Source organism: Chelonia mydas, chromosome 9 (genome assembly GCF_015237465.2).
Source record: "Chelonia mydas isolate rCheMyd1 chromosome 9, rCheMyd1.pri.v2, whole genome shotgun sequence".
NCBI classification, from domain to species: domain Eukaryota; kingdom Metazoa; phylum Chordata; order Testudines; family Cheloniidae; genus Chelonia; species Chelonia mydas.
Window position 1 is genome coordinate 53,159,573 of NC_057855.1, and position 17,261 is coordinate 53,176,833.

The following is a 17,261-nucleotide window of genomic DNA, read 5'->3' on the forward strand; positions in this document are numbered from 1 at the left end:
ACCACCCCATCTTCTCCCTCAGGCTGGAGCCAGGCCCATACAGCTGGGCAGACATGAGCACATTCCTGTTACCACCCGCAGAAGGTTGCTGCAAACAGAGAGCGTGACTGGGTCTCTCTGCACCACAAGGGCAATGATGGGGTTCAGGAGAGCCTGTGGATCCACTGGACTTCACCCCGCTCCACTTGCAGCCAATGTCAGATGGGGAGAGGAGAATTAAAATGGGGAAACCCAGCCCAGCTTGGGGCTCTGCTTCTTCCTGGACGAGGGATGCCTTACTCCAGCCAAAAGCATAAGGCAGCTTGCTGCCTGGACGAGCCATGTGGTGGGTGGGACTGACAAGGTGACTAGCCCCCCGAGACAAGCCCAGAGCAGAAAAGCAGGATGCTCCCAACACACCCATTCTGAAGTCTTATGTTTTCCTTTTTGTTCTGGACACTAACACCCCTGAAAGGGGGTAGAACTTGAACCATAGCCTGAGGGCTAAGGCACCACGACCCCATAACTGCGAGGACCTGAAGTATGGCAAGCTTTGCCCAGAGAGTCCACACGGGGGCACCATCCAGACAACCTAGTTACAGAGAGCAACCATCTAATTTGCATTTCAGTACATGCAAGTTAGCTCTTCGCCTTGCTGAACTGTGGGGCTCTGTGGCTAAAGGTTATCCTGAGTGCTGACATCACCACATCCCCTCCTCTGAATAAGAAGGGTCAAAGGAGAAAACTTCCTTTTTGGACTTGTGACCTTCCTGAGTCATTAGGGTCTTGAGTTCTTGGTATCTTTCTCCATCAGAATCTACACGGGCGGTTTCAGAAGATAAAACTGCAACAAGTGGTCTATGGGTTTCCCAGTCTCACAGTCCCAGCAAAAGCTTGTATTTCTCTAAATAAGCATTATCCCACTCTTGACCACAAACTCAGACTTGGATAACTAAAACACATCCCACCCAGCAAGAAGCCATTAGCCGTTAACTCAGTAACTTGTCTTTGAGAGCAGGTTTCCCAGAGGATTGACAGAAAAAAAATGCTCCCTTACTGGGACAGTCTCTGTACTACGCACAATGGGAAACACGAGCCCCTCATAGAAGAGGAGGTAGGAAGCCTGGACACTTTAATAAAAATTTTAACCAAAGTTACAAACAAGCAACTATGCCATTCACGTCAGCCACAGAACTAGTAATGTACCTTCATTAAGGGCTTCTCCTAGCTACTGCTGGGGATCAGGGCTCGAGAAGAAGTGGGCCTGCAGGCTGGCTGTGGAACACCAGAGAGAATGAGATTTCTTTCTTGGCAGCACTGTTTAGGATTACAATTACCCCCACCACCACGTCTCATGTCTGAGCAAGCCTGGATTTAACACCAGGGAGCCAAGAGGGTAAGAATACATTTTGACAGGCTGAGGTGACAGACTAGTAGAATTCCTTATCTGAATGGCTGCAACAGACAGTACTGTTAGAATACAGATATTCAGGCCTGCCTGCAAAGGCCTATACTTTAAGAACTTAGGTGTATGTTTATCATTTAGCTAGTCACAGGGGTATAAAAACAAAGAATCAAAATCACAGTCCTCCTGTGTAAGGGCCTTCTCTCACTAGGATAGTCTGAGGCCTTGCTCTTAGGCTAAGGCCTTTGGCTAAGCAGCAGGGGCAACCTTAAAAGCTGGGAAGCATACGGTCACATCCTCACATCCCAAACCTTTCACATTGAATAAGGTGGTATTGGGCTATTAGGAAGACGATCCTGTCTTGACAGTGCCCATCACCACCAGATAAAGAAACAGTAAAGAAAACTGTTTGATAGCATCCTGTCTGGCAAGAAATCATATATCAATGGTTGTGGCTGTGAAACCGTCATTTCCGTACGGTTTTATCTTTATGGCCCTCTCTTTTCTATTGTTAATCTGTCTGGTTCTCTAATTGTTTCTGTCTGTTGTATAATTAATTTTGCTAGGTGTAAGTTAATTAGGGTAGTGGGATATACTTGGTTAGAGAATTATGTTACAATATGTTAGGATTGGTTAGTTAAATTTCAGTAAAATGATCGGTTAAGGTATAGCTGAGAATATTACTATATAAACTGGGGTCAAACAGGAAGTGGAGGGGAAATTGGAATCATGTTTGCTAAGGTGCGGGAATGGGAACAGGGACACAGGCAAGGCTCTGCAGCATCCGAGCTGGGAAGGGGGACATGTGGTAAATGCTCTGTGGCATCAGAGCTGGGAATGGAACACTGGGGAACAGACTATCAGAGACACACCCGACTGGTGTGAAGGGCTTTGGAATATGCTTGCTTGGAAACTAACCCCAATAAACATTTCATTGTCTGCATTTCAGACTTCTGGTCTTTTGCTGCTTGCCGTCTGTCATGGAGCGTGGGGGAGTCAGGGCCCGGCACCCCCCACTTCCTGCGATTCACCGTGATTCTCAGCCAGCCAGTAAAACAGAAGGTTTATTAGACGACAGGAGCACAGTCCAAAACAGAGCTTGTAGGTACAGAAAACAGGACCCCTCAGTCAGATCCATCTTGGGAGGGTAGGGAGCCCAGACCCCAGTGCTGGGCCTCCCTCCATTTCCTCAGCCAGCTCCAAACTGAGACTCCCTCCAGCCCCTTCTCTGGCCTTTGTCTCTTTCCCAGGGCCAGGAGGCCACCTGATCTCTTTGTTCTCCAACACCTTCAGTTGGCACCTTGCAGGGGAGGGGCCCAGGCCATCAGTTGCCAGGAGACAGGGTGTTGGCCATTCTCTGTGCAGACCGCATCACCCCTGCCCTCTAGAGCTCTGCAACAATCACACACCCTTATCCCACCACCTAGATCCTTAAGAAATGCATAGGGGAAACTGAGGTACCTACACAGTATTCAGAGACAACATTAAGAACAGTCCCACTTCGTCACACAGTCTGCATGACAAGAACCAGGGAAGTGGGAGGGTGAAGGGAAAGCCCTCTAAGAAATACCATCAAGGGCAGAGGGTTTAATGCATCAGCAATTGGTTCTTGTGTTCCGAACACATCCCAAGTCAAAGCCACTTTTTGGCCTGACCTCTGGAGGCCCTTTGTTTACAACAGCAAACCACTTCCTACATCTGGTGATCTGCTCAGAACTTAACCAGAACTGGAAAGCTGCAGATCATGATTGAGGGGCACTGGCAGAGGCTTAGGTCTGGAACAGCTGGGGCAGATTAGCAATGTGAATGCAGCATAGGCAAGCTCTCTTCCCCTGTGCATAGCCAACCTCCTGCTAACACTATGGTATGGATGGCTCAGCAACTCCCACCAGTTATCAGCTGATATCAACCCCACCAAAGAGAACCCGACAACCCTCCCAGTGACTGACATTAATTTTGAAATGTAAAAGAGTTAGTCATTTCCCAATGCACCCTTAGTCTGAACCCAGGCCACTACCTGAGGCTGTGGAGCAGGACACAGGGAGAAGTACAGGATTTAACTAGCATGGAAAAGATTTTAAAAAAGGAGAGAAGTCCCAAGGAGCACGGATTGTACTAACTTGGGGTGCTGAAGAGCCACTCTTAAAGCTCAATTGTGCCCCCTCCCCTAAAAAAAAAAAAAAAAAAAAAAAAAAATCTTGATGGGTTCACTTTCCTGGTGCTATTTCAGAAAGCTGGTGTCAAAAATCCTGCAAAGAACTGCCTTTAGCTCTCTCTATGCTGCCCTCTGGGGCAAGTCCCCTGAACTAAGAGTTGCTCCATTACATAGAAGCTTGGACTATACTGAATAAAATGTTGGGAATGCAATTCTGCTAAATGCTATCTGCATGCTCTGCCTGTACAACGGGGCCAGGCAGCTATGCTATCCTGGCTGCCACACTGTAAGCTTTGCAGGGTTTGACACGAACTGCACTGTGGGAGGCCTCCAAGGAAAGTCTAGGCGCTGCACAAGCAACCTTGTTGATTTAGTATCATAGGTGACTTTCTGCTCAAAGGCAGCACTGAACCCCTGTCCAAATCAGCATGGGTCAATGTGTTGGACAGGTGGGGGTGCTGCCTTACCAGGGATGCCAGTGTGATGTTTGCGTATCATGGTATGAAGCAACACCTGCCACGTGCAGAATTGAGAGAAACCTCTTTCTACTCTCTCCAGAAATGCACACACCAGTTCCATGCGCATTTCCTACTGCCTACTACCACCCTCTTCCTGTGCCCTACCCCCACCCCGACATGGCAGAGCAGTTCCGGGGGATGCAAGGGTGGAGGAAATGAAGGAGGTTGCATGTTGGTTTTTGACCTTATAACACAGGGCACAAGAGAACAGCTTTATAGGGGCTCTAGATTTGCTCGAATCTCTCTGAACTCACGCCTCAACCCAGCCTTCGTATCATAATTTGGCCTCTCTCCATTTACAGACTGAAGCATCCATCTCCTCCATTCTTCAACCACTTACCTAGCTGCAGCTTTGAACTTCTCCAAGAACTGAAGTCGCAAGCTCTCATGGCCTGGGAGGTCAATCAGCGTCACACTAGAGCCCTGTAAATGGACCAGAAGCAGTAACAGTTCCATCAATATTTAATCCACAAATATGCATGATCATGCAGGCCTGGGTAATAAAATATGTAACAACAAGACACAACAGTTCATCTTCTACAGCCAGACATGGCCTACACGGCAAACAAGACTGCTTTGTAGTTCCCCAGCCCCTTTTGGTATCATCATTTCTCCTACAGCATATGCGTCCCAAATCTCCCACTTACTTGCTGTTGATAGGCAGCCTCTATACATGAGTGTAAGAGGCCCCCATACCACCATCACAACTATCTCTCTCCTAGGCCAAGCTCCAGGCTGATTTAAACTGCTAGTTGAACCTTTCCCCACACACTTCATACATTCTCAAGCACGGTCATGTTTTGTGTTGCTACAACTAGTTACAAGTAAGGCTAAGAGTTTGTCATGGATTCTGTGACTTTCCAGGACCTCTGTGACTTCTGCAGTGCCTCCTGCGGCTGCCCCAGGGGCTATCTGAGCAGCTCGGGCAGCCCCTGGGCCAACTGCACCAGCTGCTACTGGGGCAGTCTCAGGCCACTGCACCCCCCTTCCCCAGCAGCAGCAGGAGTTTGGGTGTGGGAGGGGGCTCCAGGCTGGGGCGCGGGAGAGGGCTCTGGGCGGCTCTTACCTCATGGAGGCTCCCCGGAAGCAGCAACATCCCTTGGTTCCTAGGCGGAGGGGCCAGGCCACTCTATGCACTGCCTCCGCCTGCAGGCACTGCCCCCACAGCACCCATTAGCTGCGGTTCCCGGCCAATGGAAGCTGCGGAGCCGGCACTCAGGGGAAAGGCAGCGTGCAGAGCTGCCTGGCTGCGCCTCCCCCTCTGCCTAGGAGGCTGAGGGATGTCGCCACTTCCAGGAAGGCACCGAGCAAGGTAGGAAGCCTGCCAGCAATGCCACCACTACCCACGGCGCCGCCACTGCCCCCCACACCACCACCATCACAGATGGCGGCACTGCCACCCTCCCTGGCTCCCAGGGGGAGGGGGAACGCGGACAGGGGTAAGGGGGCTGAGGCTGGGGTCACCGCTGGGGGTGGGCATGGGGCTGGCGGGCAGGGGCAGGAACAGAGATGGGTGCCACTCCCTCCCTACCCCCGGTGAGGGCTGGCCCGGGCCCAACCATGCACCACTAAATATTCCTCAGCTTCCCTCTAGGGGAGCAAGCCCCACAGATTGGAGACCTCTGCCCTAAAATTTGTATAGGCCTTTCACACAAAAAGGAGAAAAACATATGTCTAAAAACAGAAAAATATGAGTATAAGTTTACAAATATTAGCAGCGCGAGGGTGGTGTAAGACTTAAATAACTAGACTTCAAGTTAAGAATGTCTCTTGAACTCGGGGTTAAAGTTTTGCTGGAGATTTTTGTGGCTTCTTCTGGACCAGCCCCCTTTCCTCATGTGGTTCCATTCTCATGACTCCTGCCCCATCAGCGCAATGCATACTTTATTTAGCTTATGAACACAGCTCTTAATATCTAAATAATCCCCCAACCAACCTCCTTAAAAGACTGGAACAAATCTGCAGTTTCTAGATCAAGCCACTTTGAAGATACGCAAAAAGAAAAGGAGCACTTGTGGCACCTTAGAGACTAACAAATTTATTTGAGCATAAGCTTTTGTGAGCTACAGCTCACTTCATCGGATGCCACAAGTACTCCTTTTCTTTTTGCGAATACAGACTAACACAGCTGCTACTTTGAAGATACGATGAGCCAAAAAAAAAAAAACAACCAAAAATATAAACTGACAATGGAATGAAACCCACTTGAGCTTCTCACACCTCCATTCCCTCTTTGCCCTTCCATCACGGATTTGTCCCAGCCCCTCTAGAAAGATTCTACTCCAGGTTAAGACCAACCGAGTGAAATTTTAGGCAGACCGGTTCCAGTTTTGGCAAAGCTTGGAGGAGGAAATACCAAATCAGATTGATAGCTTCCGCTTAACTACGCAGAGACTAGTGCCTCTCTCTGCAGAATCTGACTGTAATCAGCTGTAAATTCTAAGGCCACCAACTCACAACCAAACTCATCACATCCCAAGAGTTTTATGCAAAATCCAAACCAGTGTCTGCTTACCTTGTCATTACTGACTCTGTAAACAGCAGAGCTATCAGTTATGGAGGTCTGGGTGTTTCGGTAAGTGCCTGTTAACAGCTATTAAAAATAAAACAAGACAGAGGAAAATCAATCCTATTTCCAGGCTTCAGAGAAAATGGTTTTTCTACTCAGTGAAATTTCAGCAAAATGATGGAATTGTCCGTTTTAGGAAATGTTACACTGATTGTTTCCTATCATTCCAGGAACCCCCCCAATCAATTAACATTGGCTGGCTTCATCTCCATGGAACACTTCCATCCCCCCAAATGAATGGCTCCAACACCAAGCCTAATTCAAAGCTGCCATTAATGCTTAATCACAGTCCAGAATGACGTGCAATTACAATGCTGTAGGCAGTTTCTTCTAAAAAAAAAACAAAAAACACTAAACATTCTTTGCTCTGTATCCCAGCAGCCCTACTGGAAACAGAATAGGGACACTGAAGACTACCCAAGCAAACAAAAAGCAGCGTGTTGAGCTATAATTAACTTTTACTTATGTATGAACCAGTTGTTTGATCAGCCTGATTTCTAAAATCAGGGATGAAACAACATTTAGAACAAGGTAATGGAAATACAGGAATATATAAAGAGATGAACTCAGCTTTGAGACTTCTTTTAACAAAAAGATAAAATATCATAGGTCTGATATTTGGCCCACTTTCCCAATCAGTTTGATTATAAAGTGATAGATTTAAATACATGTTTTAAAAAGGCATTTACAAAGTCATCATCATTTCCAGTTCTTTTCAAAACTGAATAAATAATGTACCAATTAGAAAAAAAAATAGGTTTTCTAATCTTCATGTTTCAAGGAGCATTTTGCAAACAAGAGGGAATAAAACAAAGTGCACCAGATCCTGCTTATTAGCAACCCCTCAGTGGCATGCAAAAAGTTGCCATTATCCAGCAGTTGCCAGTAAGTGGAAGGCACGTTTGCAGGGCTGCAACCAGGGTAGGAAACACTGGCCTGCGACTTGTAGGGCTGCAGCCAAGGAAACGTGCCTGCAGGCAGCAGGGCTGCAGCCCAGATCCTGGGACTTCTACAGTGAGTAGGGGCAGTGGGAATCCAGAGCAGCACAGTACCTCAACTCTCCAGAGATTGCTAGTGCTTTCTTCCCTGGTGCAGCCTGGGGAGCACAAGGAGAGGTACCGTGAAGCTCTGGCACCTGGGCTGCACCCAGAGGTGAAAGTAAGCCTGCACGGCACGGCACAGCATACCGGTAAGAAAATGGCTGCCGGTACACAGTTGACCATGCCAGCAGGGCCACTGATTGGGGGGGTGGCAAGGGGAGGCAAAAGGGGCAGCTGTCCTGGGGCCCATGTCAGGGGCCAGAGCCCCAGGCCCTTTAAATTGCCGCCAGAGCCCTGGCCGGTGCAGGCTGGGCAGCACCGAAGGGCTGGCTGGGGGAGTCTAGCCCCAACCCTGCCCCTTCCACCCGAGCCCCCCCGCCACCTTGCCCAGGACCCCGGCCGCCCTGCGTACCGGTAAGTCCATTAAGTTACTTTCACCCCTGGCTGCAGCTCCTTTCCCCAGCCTCCCCACGCAGCCCTCAGCCCCTGACCTCCTGTGCAATCCCTGTGCACAGGCAGGCTTGCTGGGCTGCAGCCCCACAAGGAAGCACTAGGGGCTGCAGGCAGGTTTGCTGGGCTACAGCTAGAGAAGGCCCGTTCCAGCACTTCCTTCCCTGGCTGCAGCTTGCAAACCTACCTGCAGCTGGAGCCTTCCTCCTAAAAAATTGTCCTTAATAAATGGCATGCTATTGCCAATATCTGAATCCCAGTAACCTTAAAGTCAATGCAACAGGGCTGATTCCCAACAAAATGATGTTATTAACCGGAAGTTGTTAACATCCAGGTTTCTATTAAGCAGAATCTACTATACTGTACTTGCAAGTTTTAATTTAAAGAGAATTCTCCCCTTCCACAAATGCACCCAAAGAGCCCATTAAAGGTTTGAAATGAAGAGCACGAGCCACTCAGCTTTCATTCGCCTTGCCAATCTCAGTGGCAGAAGTACTATAAAACACACAAGACCTTACTTACTCGGACAAACAGCAGTGTTTTTCCTGAATCACAAAGGCCTACCAGAAGCACCGTCCTCCGGCTGCTCTTCCTGCCCTGGATAAGTTTCCAAACCACTGTGGAAAGAGGAAAAATTATAGGATACCAGCATATGGCCAAGCGTGCATCCGTACAAACAAATTTTGGATCTGTAATTCATCATCGGTGGAAGTACTAGTTTAGATACAGCTCAGATATCTTACCCCTTTTCGTCTAACCTTGCTCTGAGCATTATGGAGGTGCCATAGCATCTTCCCAGGTAAGCTGGCTTTGAGTTTCTTACTGACGAGGTTTAATACTACCTGTTATAGATGAACAATTAATTAGCTAGAGTTAAAGTTAAATAATACTCCCTTTAATTTTGCAAGTCCCACCATTTTTTCTCTAAATCTCTCTAGCTAACGAATGGTTCATACTAACTTTTCTAAATTTTCCATTTAGCCCAACTTCACTGAAAACTCATGGACCACATCTGAGAATATTCAGCTGCAACAGAGCAAAGTTGACCAGGGATCCTAGTTTTCCAGGATAATAAAAACAACAAAAATCTGCGTTTTTCCACAATTAAAATGAAACGCTGAACTTTAGTTTCCTGAGCCGATATATATACATATCAGTTTGAACCCCTTTTATCCACGCCTCCCTTATCTGGCTCTTCATAATAAGCGAGCCATCACTCACCAGGGGCTGACTGCCTGAATTCCCACCTCATCTTAAAATAAGGCATAGAAAGCTCTTTGCCAATTCTCCTGATTATCCCAATTTTTGATTATCTGATCTGGCCCCAGTCCTAATTAGACCGGATAATGGGGTTCCGCTGTAAATTAAAAGCGCATTCAAAAATAAACCACAAGAGGGGGTGGTTGTGCGCACCGAATTTGTGACACCGATACTTTCGGTAAGTTAGGCGGTTGGGGTACCGGGCCGGGGAGGTAGGCCAGGCAGTCTGTCGGGGCGGCCGGGGGAAGGCAGGCCGGGCCGCGCAGGGCGCCCGGGGTACCGGCAGGGGAAGGCGGGCCGGGTAGGGAGTCGGGGAACCGGGCCGGGGTATCAGGCCGCGGTCACTCACGCAGGGTCAGGGCCACGGCCAGCAGCGCCAGTAGCACCGAGAGCAGGGTCGCGTCCGGCACCCGCAGCTCCCGCCGCAGCGAGTCCAGGTAGGGCTGCAGCCCGCTTCGCTGGTCGCCCTCCAGCGCCATCCCCTGCCCCGCGCTGAGAGCCACGTGTCCCTAGTCGTGTCCTGCGCCGCGCCGTGCAGATGCATCATGGAAAACGTAGTTTCCCGCTCGCAACCGCCAACAGTCTCGCCGCAAGGGCTCTCGGGAATTGTGGTCCTTTAAGGGCCTTCTCTAGAGAGCCTCATGGGAGTTCTCTTTTTAACCCACTCCTGGTTTGGAGGGCGGTGCCCTGAGCCGGGGACCTACAGAGTGTTGGTCTCTTCTAGGGTTGCCTGGCCTGACCCAGTTTACCTCCCCACATTCCCCTGTGCAGGTCACAGGCAGAGAGGGCATCTTTCCAGGCCACTTCCACTCCTCTGAGCAGCCCAGGGCCCGTGTCGGGAGCCTCACCGTAGCGCCCACGGTGCCAGGGTTACCAGACGTCCGGGTTTCCCTGCCCACAGCCTCTCCTCTGATCTCTGTCCTAGTGGATTTTTGAAATATACACATGTCTGTGATTTTTCCTTTCTCGTCCTTTTTTCAAGGTCAGTACTGGTAGAACTGCAAATCCCAGCATGCGTGTTTACCGGAGGCCGCCCTTACTTCTGCGCTGCTGCTGGCGGCAGCACTGCCTTCAGAACTGGGCAGCTGGAGAGCAGCGGCTGTGGGCCGGGATTGACTGCCTGGGAAAAGGTACATTTAAATTTGATTTTCATTTGTTTTTGAGGTCATCACACTTGTTATTTATAAATATTCGATATTCAAATTAGAAAGGAACTACAGTAGAAACTATACTCCCCCTCCTCCCAGCAGTGTCCTCTATGTGGGAACTTAAAATATGGTAATCCTACACGGCATGAGGGCCCAGCCCTCCTCCCATGGAGCTGGTTGCACTCGGGGCCGTAGCCCGACTCTGCCAGGAGCCCAGCGCCATAGGTGGCTTTGCTAAGTGCAGTCACTCAGCAGTCTGCAAGCAATTGCTGCCAAACAGTCTGTAAAACTTTTAACAGCGACTCCTCTTTTTATACCAGGCTCACTGGCAGTCATGCCTACCTCCTGCTCCCATGTAGGACAACCAGCGTCGCCACCACATCAGGATTTATCAATTTATAACGCCAAATAGTTCCAGAGCATAGTGGGCCATTTCCCAAAGGCTTGACAAGATAGCAGTTCATGGATCACCACCAGAGTGACGTGCATGAGTTCCACAGCTAAACAGGCAGTTATATGGAGCACCGTGGGATTAAGGAATCCGCCTGCTGCTGTGTTCTTGAATTCTACATATTACATAGTATATTCCGTACAAAAAATGGCATTAAGAGAAAATTATTAGCTTTGCAAAGTCAAGTACTCAAAGGTTAGGAAAGGTCAGGATTAAGGCTGCTTGGCAACTTGAATTGTGCCCCCTTGCGTATGTACATTATATTGTCTCTAATTACATGAGTACATACAGTAATATATTTTCCACAGGGCCCCTACTAAATTGCCAGATATGTAATGAATTTTTGGATATAAATAATCCATTTGAAATTACTCACATTTGATGGTACTGTTTTTTAACACATAGGGCTTGCTCCTCTAAAAATAACAACTCAGCAAGCTGCTGCTAATAGAAGCTAAAATCATTAAGTACGGCTAAGATGTAAATTAGCAAAGCAGAGGCTACTCCCCATGTGTGCTCTCCAGCTCACTAACCCCTGTTCTCTCCATATTCAAACCAATAGTTTTCTTAATAAATATGTACATGGAGAGCTACAGCAAACAAGGGGTCCAAGTTACAAGCCTACTTCTGTTTCCAATCAAGCAACTGCTGTACTCGAGTCGAGTGAGAGAGGTCCATGCAGTTAAATCAGGGGTGGGCAAACTTTTTGGCCCGAGGGCCACATCAGGGTGAGAAACTGTATGGAGGGCTGGGTAGGGAAGGCTGTGCCTCCCCAAACAGCCTGGCCCCCACCCACTTCCCGCCTCCTGACTGCCCCCCTCAGAACCCCCGACCCATCCAACCCCCCCTGCTCCTTGTCCCCTGACTGCCCCCTCCCGAGACCACCTGCCCCTAACTGCCCCCCCCAGGACCCAACCCCCTATCCAACCCCCCCTACTCCCTGTCCCCTGACTGCCCCAACCCCTATCCACACCACTGCCCACTGACAGGCCCCCCAGGACTCCCACGCCCTATCCAACCCCCCTCCCCCCTATTCCCCGTCCCGTGACCGCCCCCACCCCGAACCTCCGCCCCATCCAACCGCCCCCTGCTCCCTGTCCCCTGACTGCCCCCCAGGACTCTCTGCTCCTTATCCAACCCCCCTCCTCCCCGTTCCCTTACCAGGCCACTCAGAGCAGCAGGAGCTCACAGCCCTGCCGCCCAGACGGAGCCAGCCACACTGCCCGCACAGCGGCGTAGCTACAGGGACAGCAGGGGAGGGGCCGGGGGCTAGCCTCCCCGGCCAGGAGCTCAAGGGCCGGGCAGGACGGTCCCTTGGACCGGATGTGGCCCGCGGGCTGTAGTTTGCCCACCTCTGAGTTAAAGCATCACGCGCTACTAAAAAGATAAAAAGTGCCTGTCTGAGAATACACAGAGGCCTGAAAACATGCTGTCACTCTGCAAAGTAAAAACTGGCCACGTATGGTCTGATTTCAGTATTACTGACCTCAAAGCTTTCAAAAATGATGAGGCAGGGCCCTCCAAAAATCATGGAATGGGCTTAAAAATCTTGAGGTTTTTTTAAATAATAAATTATGGATTCTTTTTCTATGCCTTCTTTTGCACAGGCTTTAAAAGGCACACCTAAGCTTTTTCAAGTTTTTCTCTGCAAACATCAGACCTATACATTTTCTTTTTTTGTTAATGAAAGTTGAGGTTATTCTTCACACAGTCTCTTGACGGCAGCGGTTGGGGCTTTGGGGAAAACTCCAACCAATCACAAGCGTTAGCCCAGATCAGTGGGGACAACCAGGACATAAGAGCCCTAAAAAAATCCCAAACTAGTGTTTAAATAATCCAAAGGGAACTCTGAAACTGAAGCCCCTGAATCAAATATCCTGTACTTTAAGAGCACTGCTATAAATTACAGATCAGCATCCTTGCTCAGCAAGTTAGCTTAACCTGACTGCACTTCGTAAGCCCCTTCAGGATTCAGCCTGAAGCAAGCTGGGCTGCACTAGAAATAACAAGTGTGCCACCCAGGGCAGGTGGAGGGTCCAGGGCTCCCCACAGTGGCCCAGTCTCCCTGGGTGGCTCTTACCATGGCCCCACTCTAGCTTCTGGCCTGGCCAGTGGGCGGGGTCTATGGGGAAGAGGAGGAGCAGGGGTGAGACTGGCGCTGTCTCTGAGCCTTAGACAGGTGCAGAGCTGGGACAAATACTGTCCTGGAGTCATTCAGACCAGGACTCGAACTCTGCATTTTGAGACTGTCCCACCCAATTCGGGTCACCCTAAGCAGGTATGCCCTTAACTTTAATGGCTGTATGCTGACTGGCCAATAGATATGCTAAGCAGGTTGGCTGGAGCTGGGAGAAGATACTTCCTCCTACTTGTCTGCAGTGTTACTACCTCACACAACTTTTCACAAGTGAACCAGATTTTGGGAGGGCTTGGGCCCAGTCTGACGCTAAGAAGCCACAGCACCCTAGCAAATCTTAGCCCTGTGATTGGTGCCTGCCCCACTTGCCCATGCAGCAGAACAACCAATCAGAGCTGCTGCAAGAAGGGGTTGGCTAATGTTCTCCTAGATCGGGGTGGGCAAACTTTTTGGGTACAGAAATTGTGTGGAGGGCTGGGTAGAGAAGGCTGGGGGAGGCTATGCCTCCCTAAACAGCGAGGCATGGCCTGGCCCCTGCCCCCTATCCAGCCCCCTGGAACCCCCGACTGCTCCCCGGGACTCCCACATGCTATCCAAACAGCCCTGCTCTCTGCCTCCTGACCATCCCCCCGGGACGCCCGTCCCCTATCCAATCCCCCCTGCTGCCTACCCCCTGACCACCCCGTGGCCCCCCCCATCCCCTATCCAACCCTCCCTGCTCTCTCCACCACACGTTACCTGTGGCGTGGCGGAAAGGGGGGCTCAGTACTTTCCCCGGGTGTTTCCCCTGTTCGTTTGGCTGCTCTCCCTGGCAGTTCAGCAGGCCTCGCTCCCTGTCTGGGCTTGGCTGCTGGGGACAGGGGCCAAGCATACTGGGGGTGGAGGGGGGCCCTGGCTTGCTCTGACCCTGTCCCCGGCAGCAGGGCCCTCAGGAGGGGGTGTTAGATAGAGGATCAGCATCCCAAGAGTGTGCCTAGGGACCCGAAGATAGGGGCAGTGCTTGGGCTCTGTTCCAACTCTGGAGGCTGAAAGCACTCAGGGATTCGGTTGCTAGATCCCCACACAGCAGTCTGGGAGTAGCCAAGAGGGGCACTTGACTGGAGCTATGAGAGGCTGGTCAGACCATGCATTCTCTGAGAGAGTTGGTATGTCAATACTTTGGAGATTTTAGCTGGTTGGATACAATTGACCTTCTAGAAAAGCACACAATCAAAATTTTCCATGCAGTGAACTATGTTTATTTGCTGCTTACAGGTGCCAACCTATTGCATCAGAAATGCTGGTCATGTAGCATTAATGGAAATTGCAGCTCAACGTTTCTGACTGGTTCCACTTGGTATCTAAGGTTTAGTGCTGAATAAGCTCTATTGGTTTGGGTTATTCTGGGTATGTATTATTTGTTACCAGAGCAGCTGTATAGATGCCTTGTTCATGCTAACAAAGAAATATGATAGGCACACCACACACTCTGAAAAATAAATATGTACATTTCGGTGAGGCCGTGTTGTGCTATTCTGTGTGTTTGATAGCATTCTGTAATAGTTGAGACTCTGCAAATGCAAAGAAGAACTTCAAACTAAATCACAGCAAGCCCAGTGTTAGACTCTGAGATTTTATTTCGTGCTCTGGTGACATCAGGGAGTCATAAATGTCATGAGAACAGGCTAGACACCTCTTCAGTGGTGAGTTAAAAGGGGGGAAAGAGACAGCAGCAGTGGGACCCCAGCTAGCTAGAGGTCAGTGCTGAGAACGCTACAAGGAATGAAGCTTCCAGATTTTTCCTCCCATGGTGAGGAGCTCCCGTTAATCTGATCAGTCCAAGTCACTAAAGCTGCAGACCTGGAGGAGTTCTGTAAGGGGAAGAGAACAGGCAGATTCAGATATTGCTGGCAGCTTGCTTAAACAGAAAATAAATACATCTCACATCCTACCAGCACAGATAACACTACAGTAACAATCTCTCATGTGGAAAACATACCCTAGGTTTACATGCACAAAGTGCTACAAAGAGCTCTCCCAACCCAGTCCCGACAGGAGTTCACTGTTGGGAATGGATCAGGGGTAGGCTGCTCAGAGCTACTCTGGCCATGTGTTCTCCAAGCACGAAGCACCATAGGAAATGGGGCAGGAGCACTGGCTGGCTGGAGAGCTCACAGCAATATATTGTTTCCAGCTCTCTCTGGAAAACAGTTCCAGTTGGGGAATAAGCTTTTTCATAATATTAAGTGGCCAGTGGACTGGACGGGCTCAAGGGACTTGTAAGAGGATTCTTGGGCACTGGTTCAAATCTGTGCCAGGTCAGCAGGGGCCAAGAGTCGCTACCATTCACTGAGTGGACAGTGGACTGTGTGAAACGAACTGGTGATCTCAGGCTAGATTCTTAGTGGACACGAGTCCGCATCACAAAAGCCATCTTCCTTTCTTGGCTTCTCCTCTAATTTCCCTTCTTGTGGGCAATCTCAGAGGAGAGGCCAAGTACTGAATGAACGTGAAAAAGGAACTCGTCGTCTCTTCTCCTAAGACATAGTTTCTACAGAACAGGATTGAGCACATTGGCAGGGCAGGGAAGGTTGCATCACCACTTCTCATACTGTACCTATACTAGAGATAAATAACAGACCTTGGTGTCTGGTGATACCAGTCCAGCATGGTTCAACTCATAACATTTTTACACGAAAAAAAGATCTATTGATATCTTCATAAGTTGTTGCCTTCATTTTGCTTGGAAAACTGGACTGGGCAGTGACAGACATAACTCCCTCGAGCCCCAACTCCCCATGATCTTCATGTCTATGTAGCAGAGAGATGCAGTTCATCTATTTCTCATCTGGGTTTGTTACAGTTACCTGATGGTGAGCACTTTTTGAGACTAGAGACAGAATCAAAGTATTCTTTTCCCAGGTACTGCTCATAAGTTATTCCGCTGGAGAGTTGAATCAGGCACGTGGTGGAATCCTTGAATAAAAGGTCCTTGGTTTCAGACTGAAACATCTGGAAGATATCTCTCTGAGATCCATTGCTTCCATACAATGCCTGAAATACAGGAGTGAATGGGTAAATGGACATAGATGAAAGCAAAGACTCAGCCTCATGCAAAGTCAGATCATCTGTAGGGTGCAAAGCTGCAGAAAAAGTTTTCTCACCATCAACAGAACAATGTAAGAAAAAATGTTTGCATACACTCCCAAAAGAACTTCCTTCTACAAGGATGGGAGGAGAGCAGAAGAATCCACAAAATCCAGTAGGGGCCTCACCATGCAGATTTACCTGGAAAGAGCTCAGATACCACAGTGTTGGGCAAGGTAGAAAACCCGAATACAGAGAGCAGGGACTGCAGTATGAAGCAGTGTATCACTACATGACTGATCTTAATCAGTTTTGGTCCTACAGAAATAGTGAAAGATCTCAAAATACATATTTTCCTCATGCAGAGGATTGGATTCTCCTGTCTCACAAGTTCACTTTGAGGCTCAACTTAAGGTGGCCAGAGATTCCCATAGGACAATTCCTCTTGTATACCAGGTGTGATGTTGCACCTCATAGTGCTTTATAGAAATATGCTTATGAGTGTAAATATGACATAACAGGAATATATTTTATGCTAGATATGCCATGTAACATATCTTTGCAAAGGTTATGTTCTACTGAATGTATTCATCCTATTTGTATGCATGTATCATTTTTATATCTGAAGTTATGAGCGTTGGCTCTGTGCTTGTATTTAAAGTGTTTGCTGTAGGAAGCACATAAGGCAGATTTGGTCAACATAGTGTGAAGGGGTTGCTCAAGTAATTGGGAGTACTTAGCTAACAATGGACCTGGAGAGACATCAGTCCACATCTGAGCTTTCCTGGGAATGTTCAAACTAACATGTAAACAATGGCGTCGGCCTGTAAAGAACTGAGTTGTGTATGGACATGTGACTTGCCCATGTGACTCCAAAACGCCATCTTGTATCTGTGATTCTTCATAGGAGAACACTAGGGGTTTCCATCCACAAGAGAGAGACTATATAAGGCCCTGGGAAACCCCTCCATTTTGTCTTCAGCTGGCTCAAGAGATAGCCTCTCCACCCCAAAGAGATGCCTGAAAGAAACGGGAACATAGGACAGTAACTACGGGGTTGTGAGTGATTGCTGGACCCAGACT

At 49.0% G+C, this 17,261-nt stretch overlaps 1 protein-coding gene across 1 annotated transcript in view; it reads right to left on the minus strand.

Moving 5' to 3' along the window:
* Positions 1–17,261, minus strand: part of LOC102943619 (ovotransferrin) — a 66,085-nt gene that overhangs the window by 20,116 nt on the left and 28,708 nt on the right. Inside the window, exons 16-22 of the mRNA XM_007056961.4 lie at positions 15,959–16,145; positions 14,939–14,962; positions 10,996–11,090; positions 9,726–9,885; positions 8,639–8,733; positions 6,573–6,650; positions 4,398–4,480 (exon numbers count right to left, since the gene is read on the minus strand). Coding sequence (XP_007057023.3) covers positions 4,398–4,480; positions 6,573–6,650; positions 8,639–8,733; positions 9,726–9,885; positions 10,996–11,090; positions 14,939–14,962; positions 15,959–16,145 — 722 coding nt within the window. The remainder of the gene's footprint in view (positions 1–4,397; positions 4,481–6,572; positions 6,651–8,638; positions 8,734–9,725; positions 9,886–10,995; positions 11,091–14,938; positions 14,963–15,958; positions 16,146–17,261) is intronic.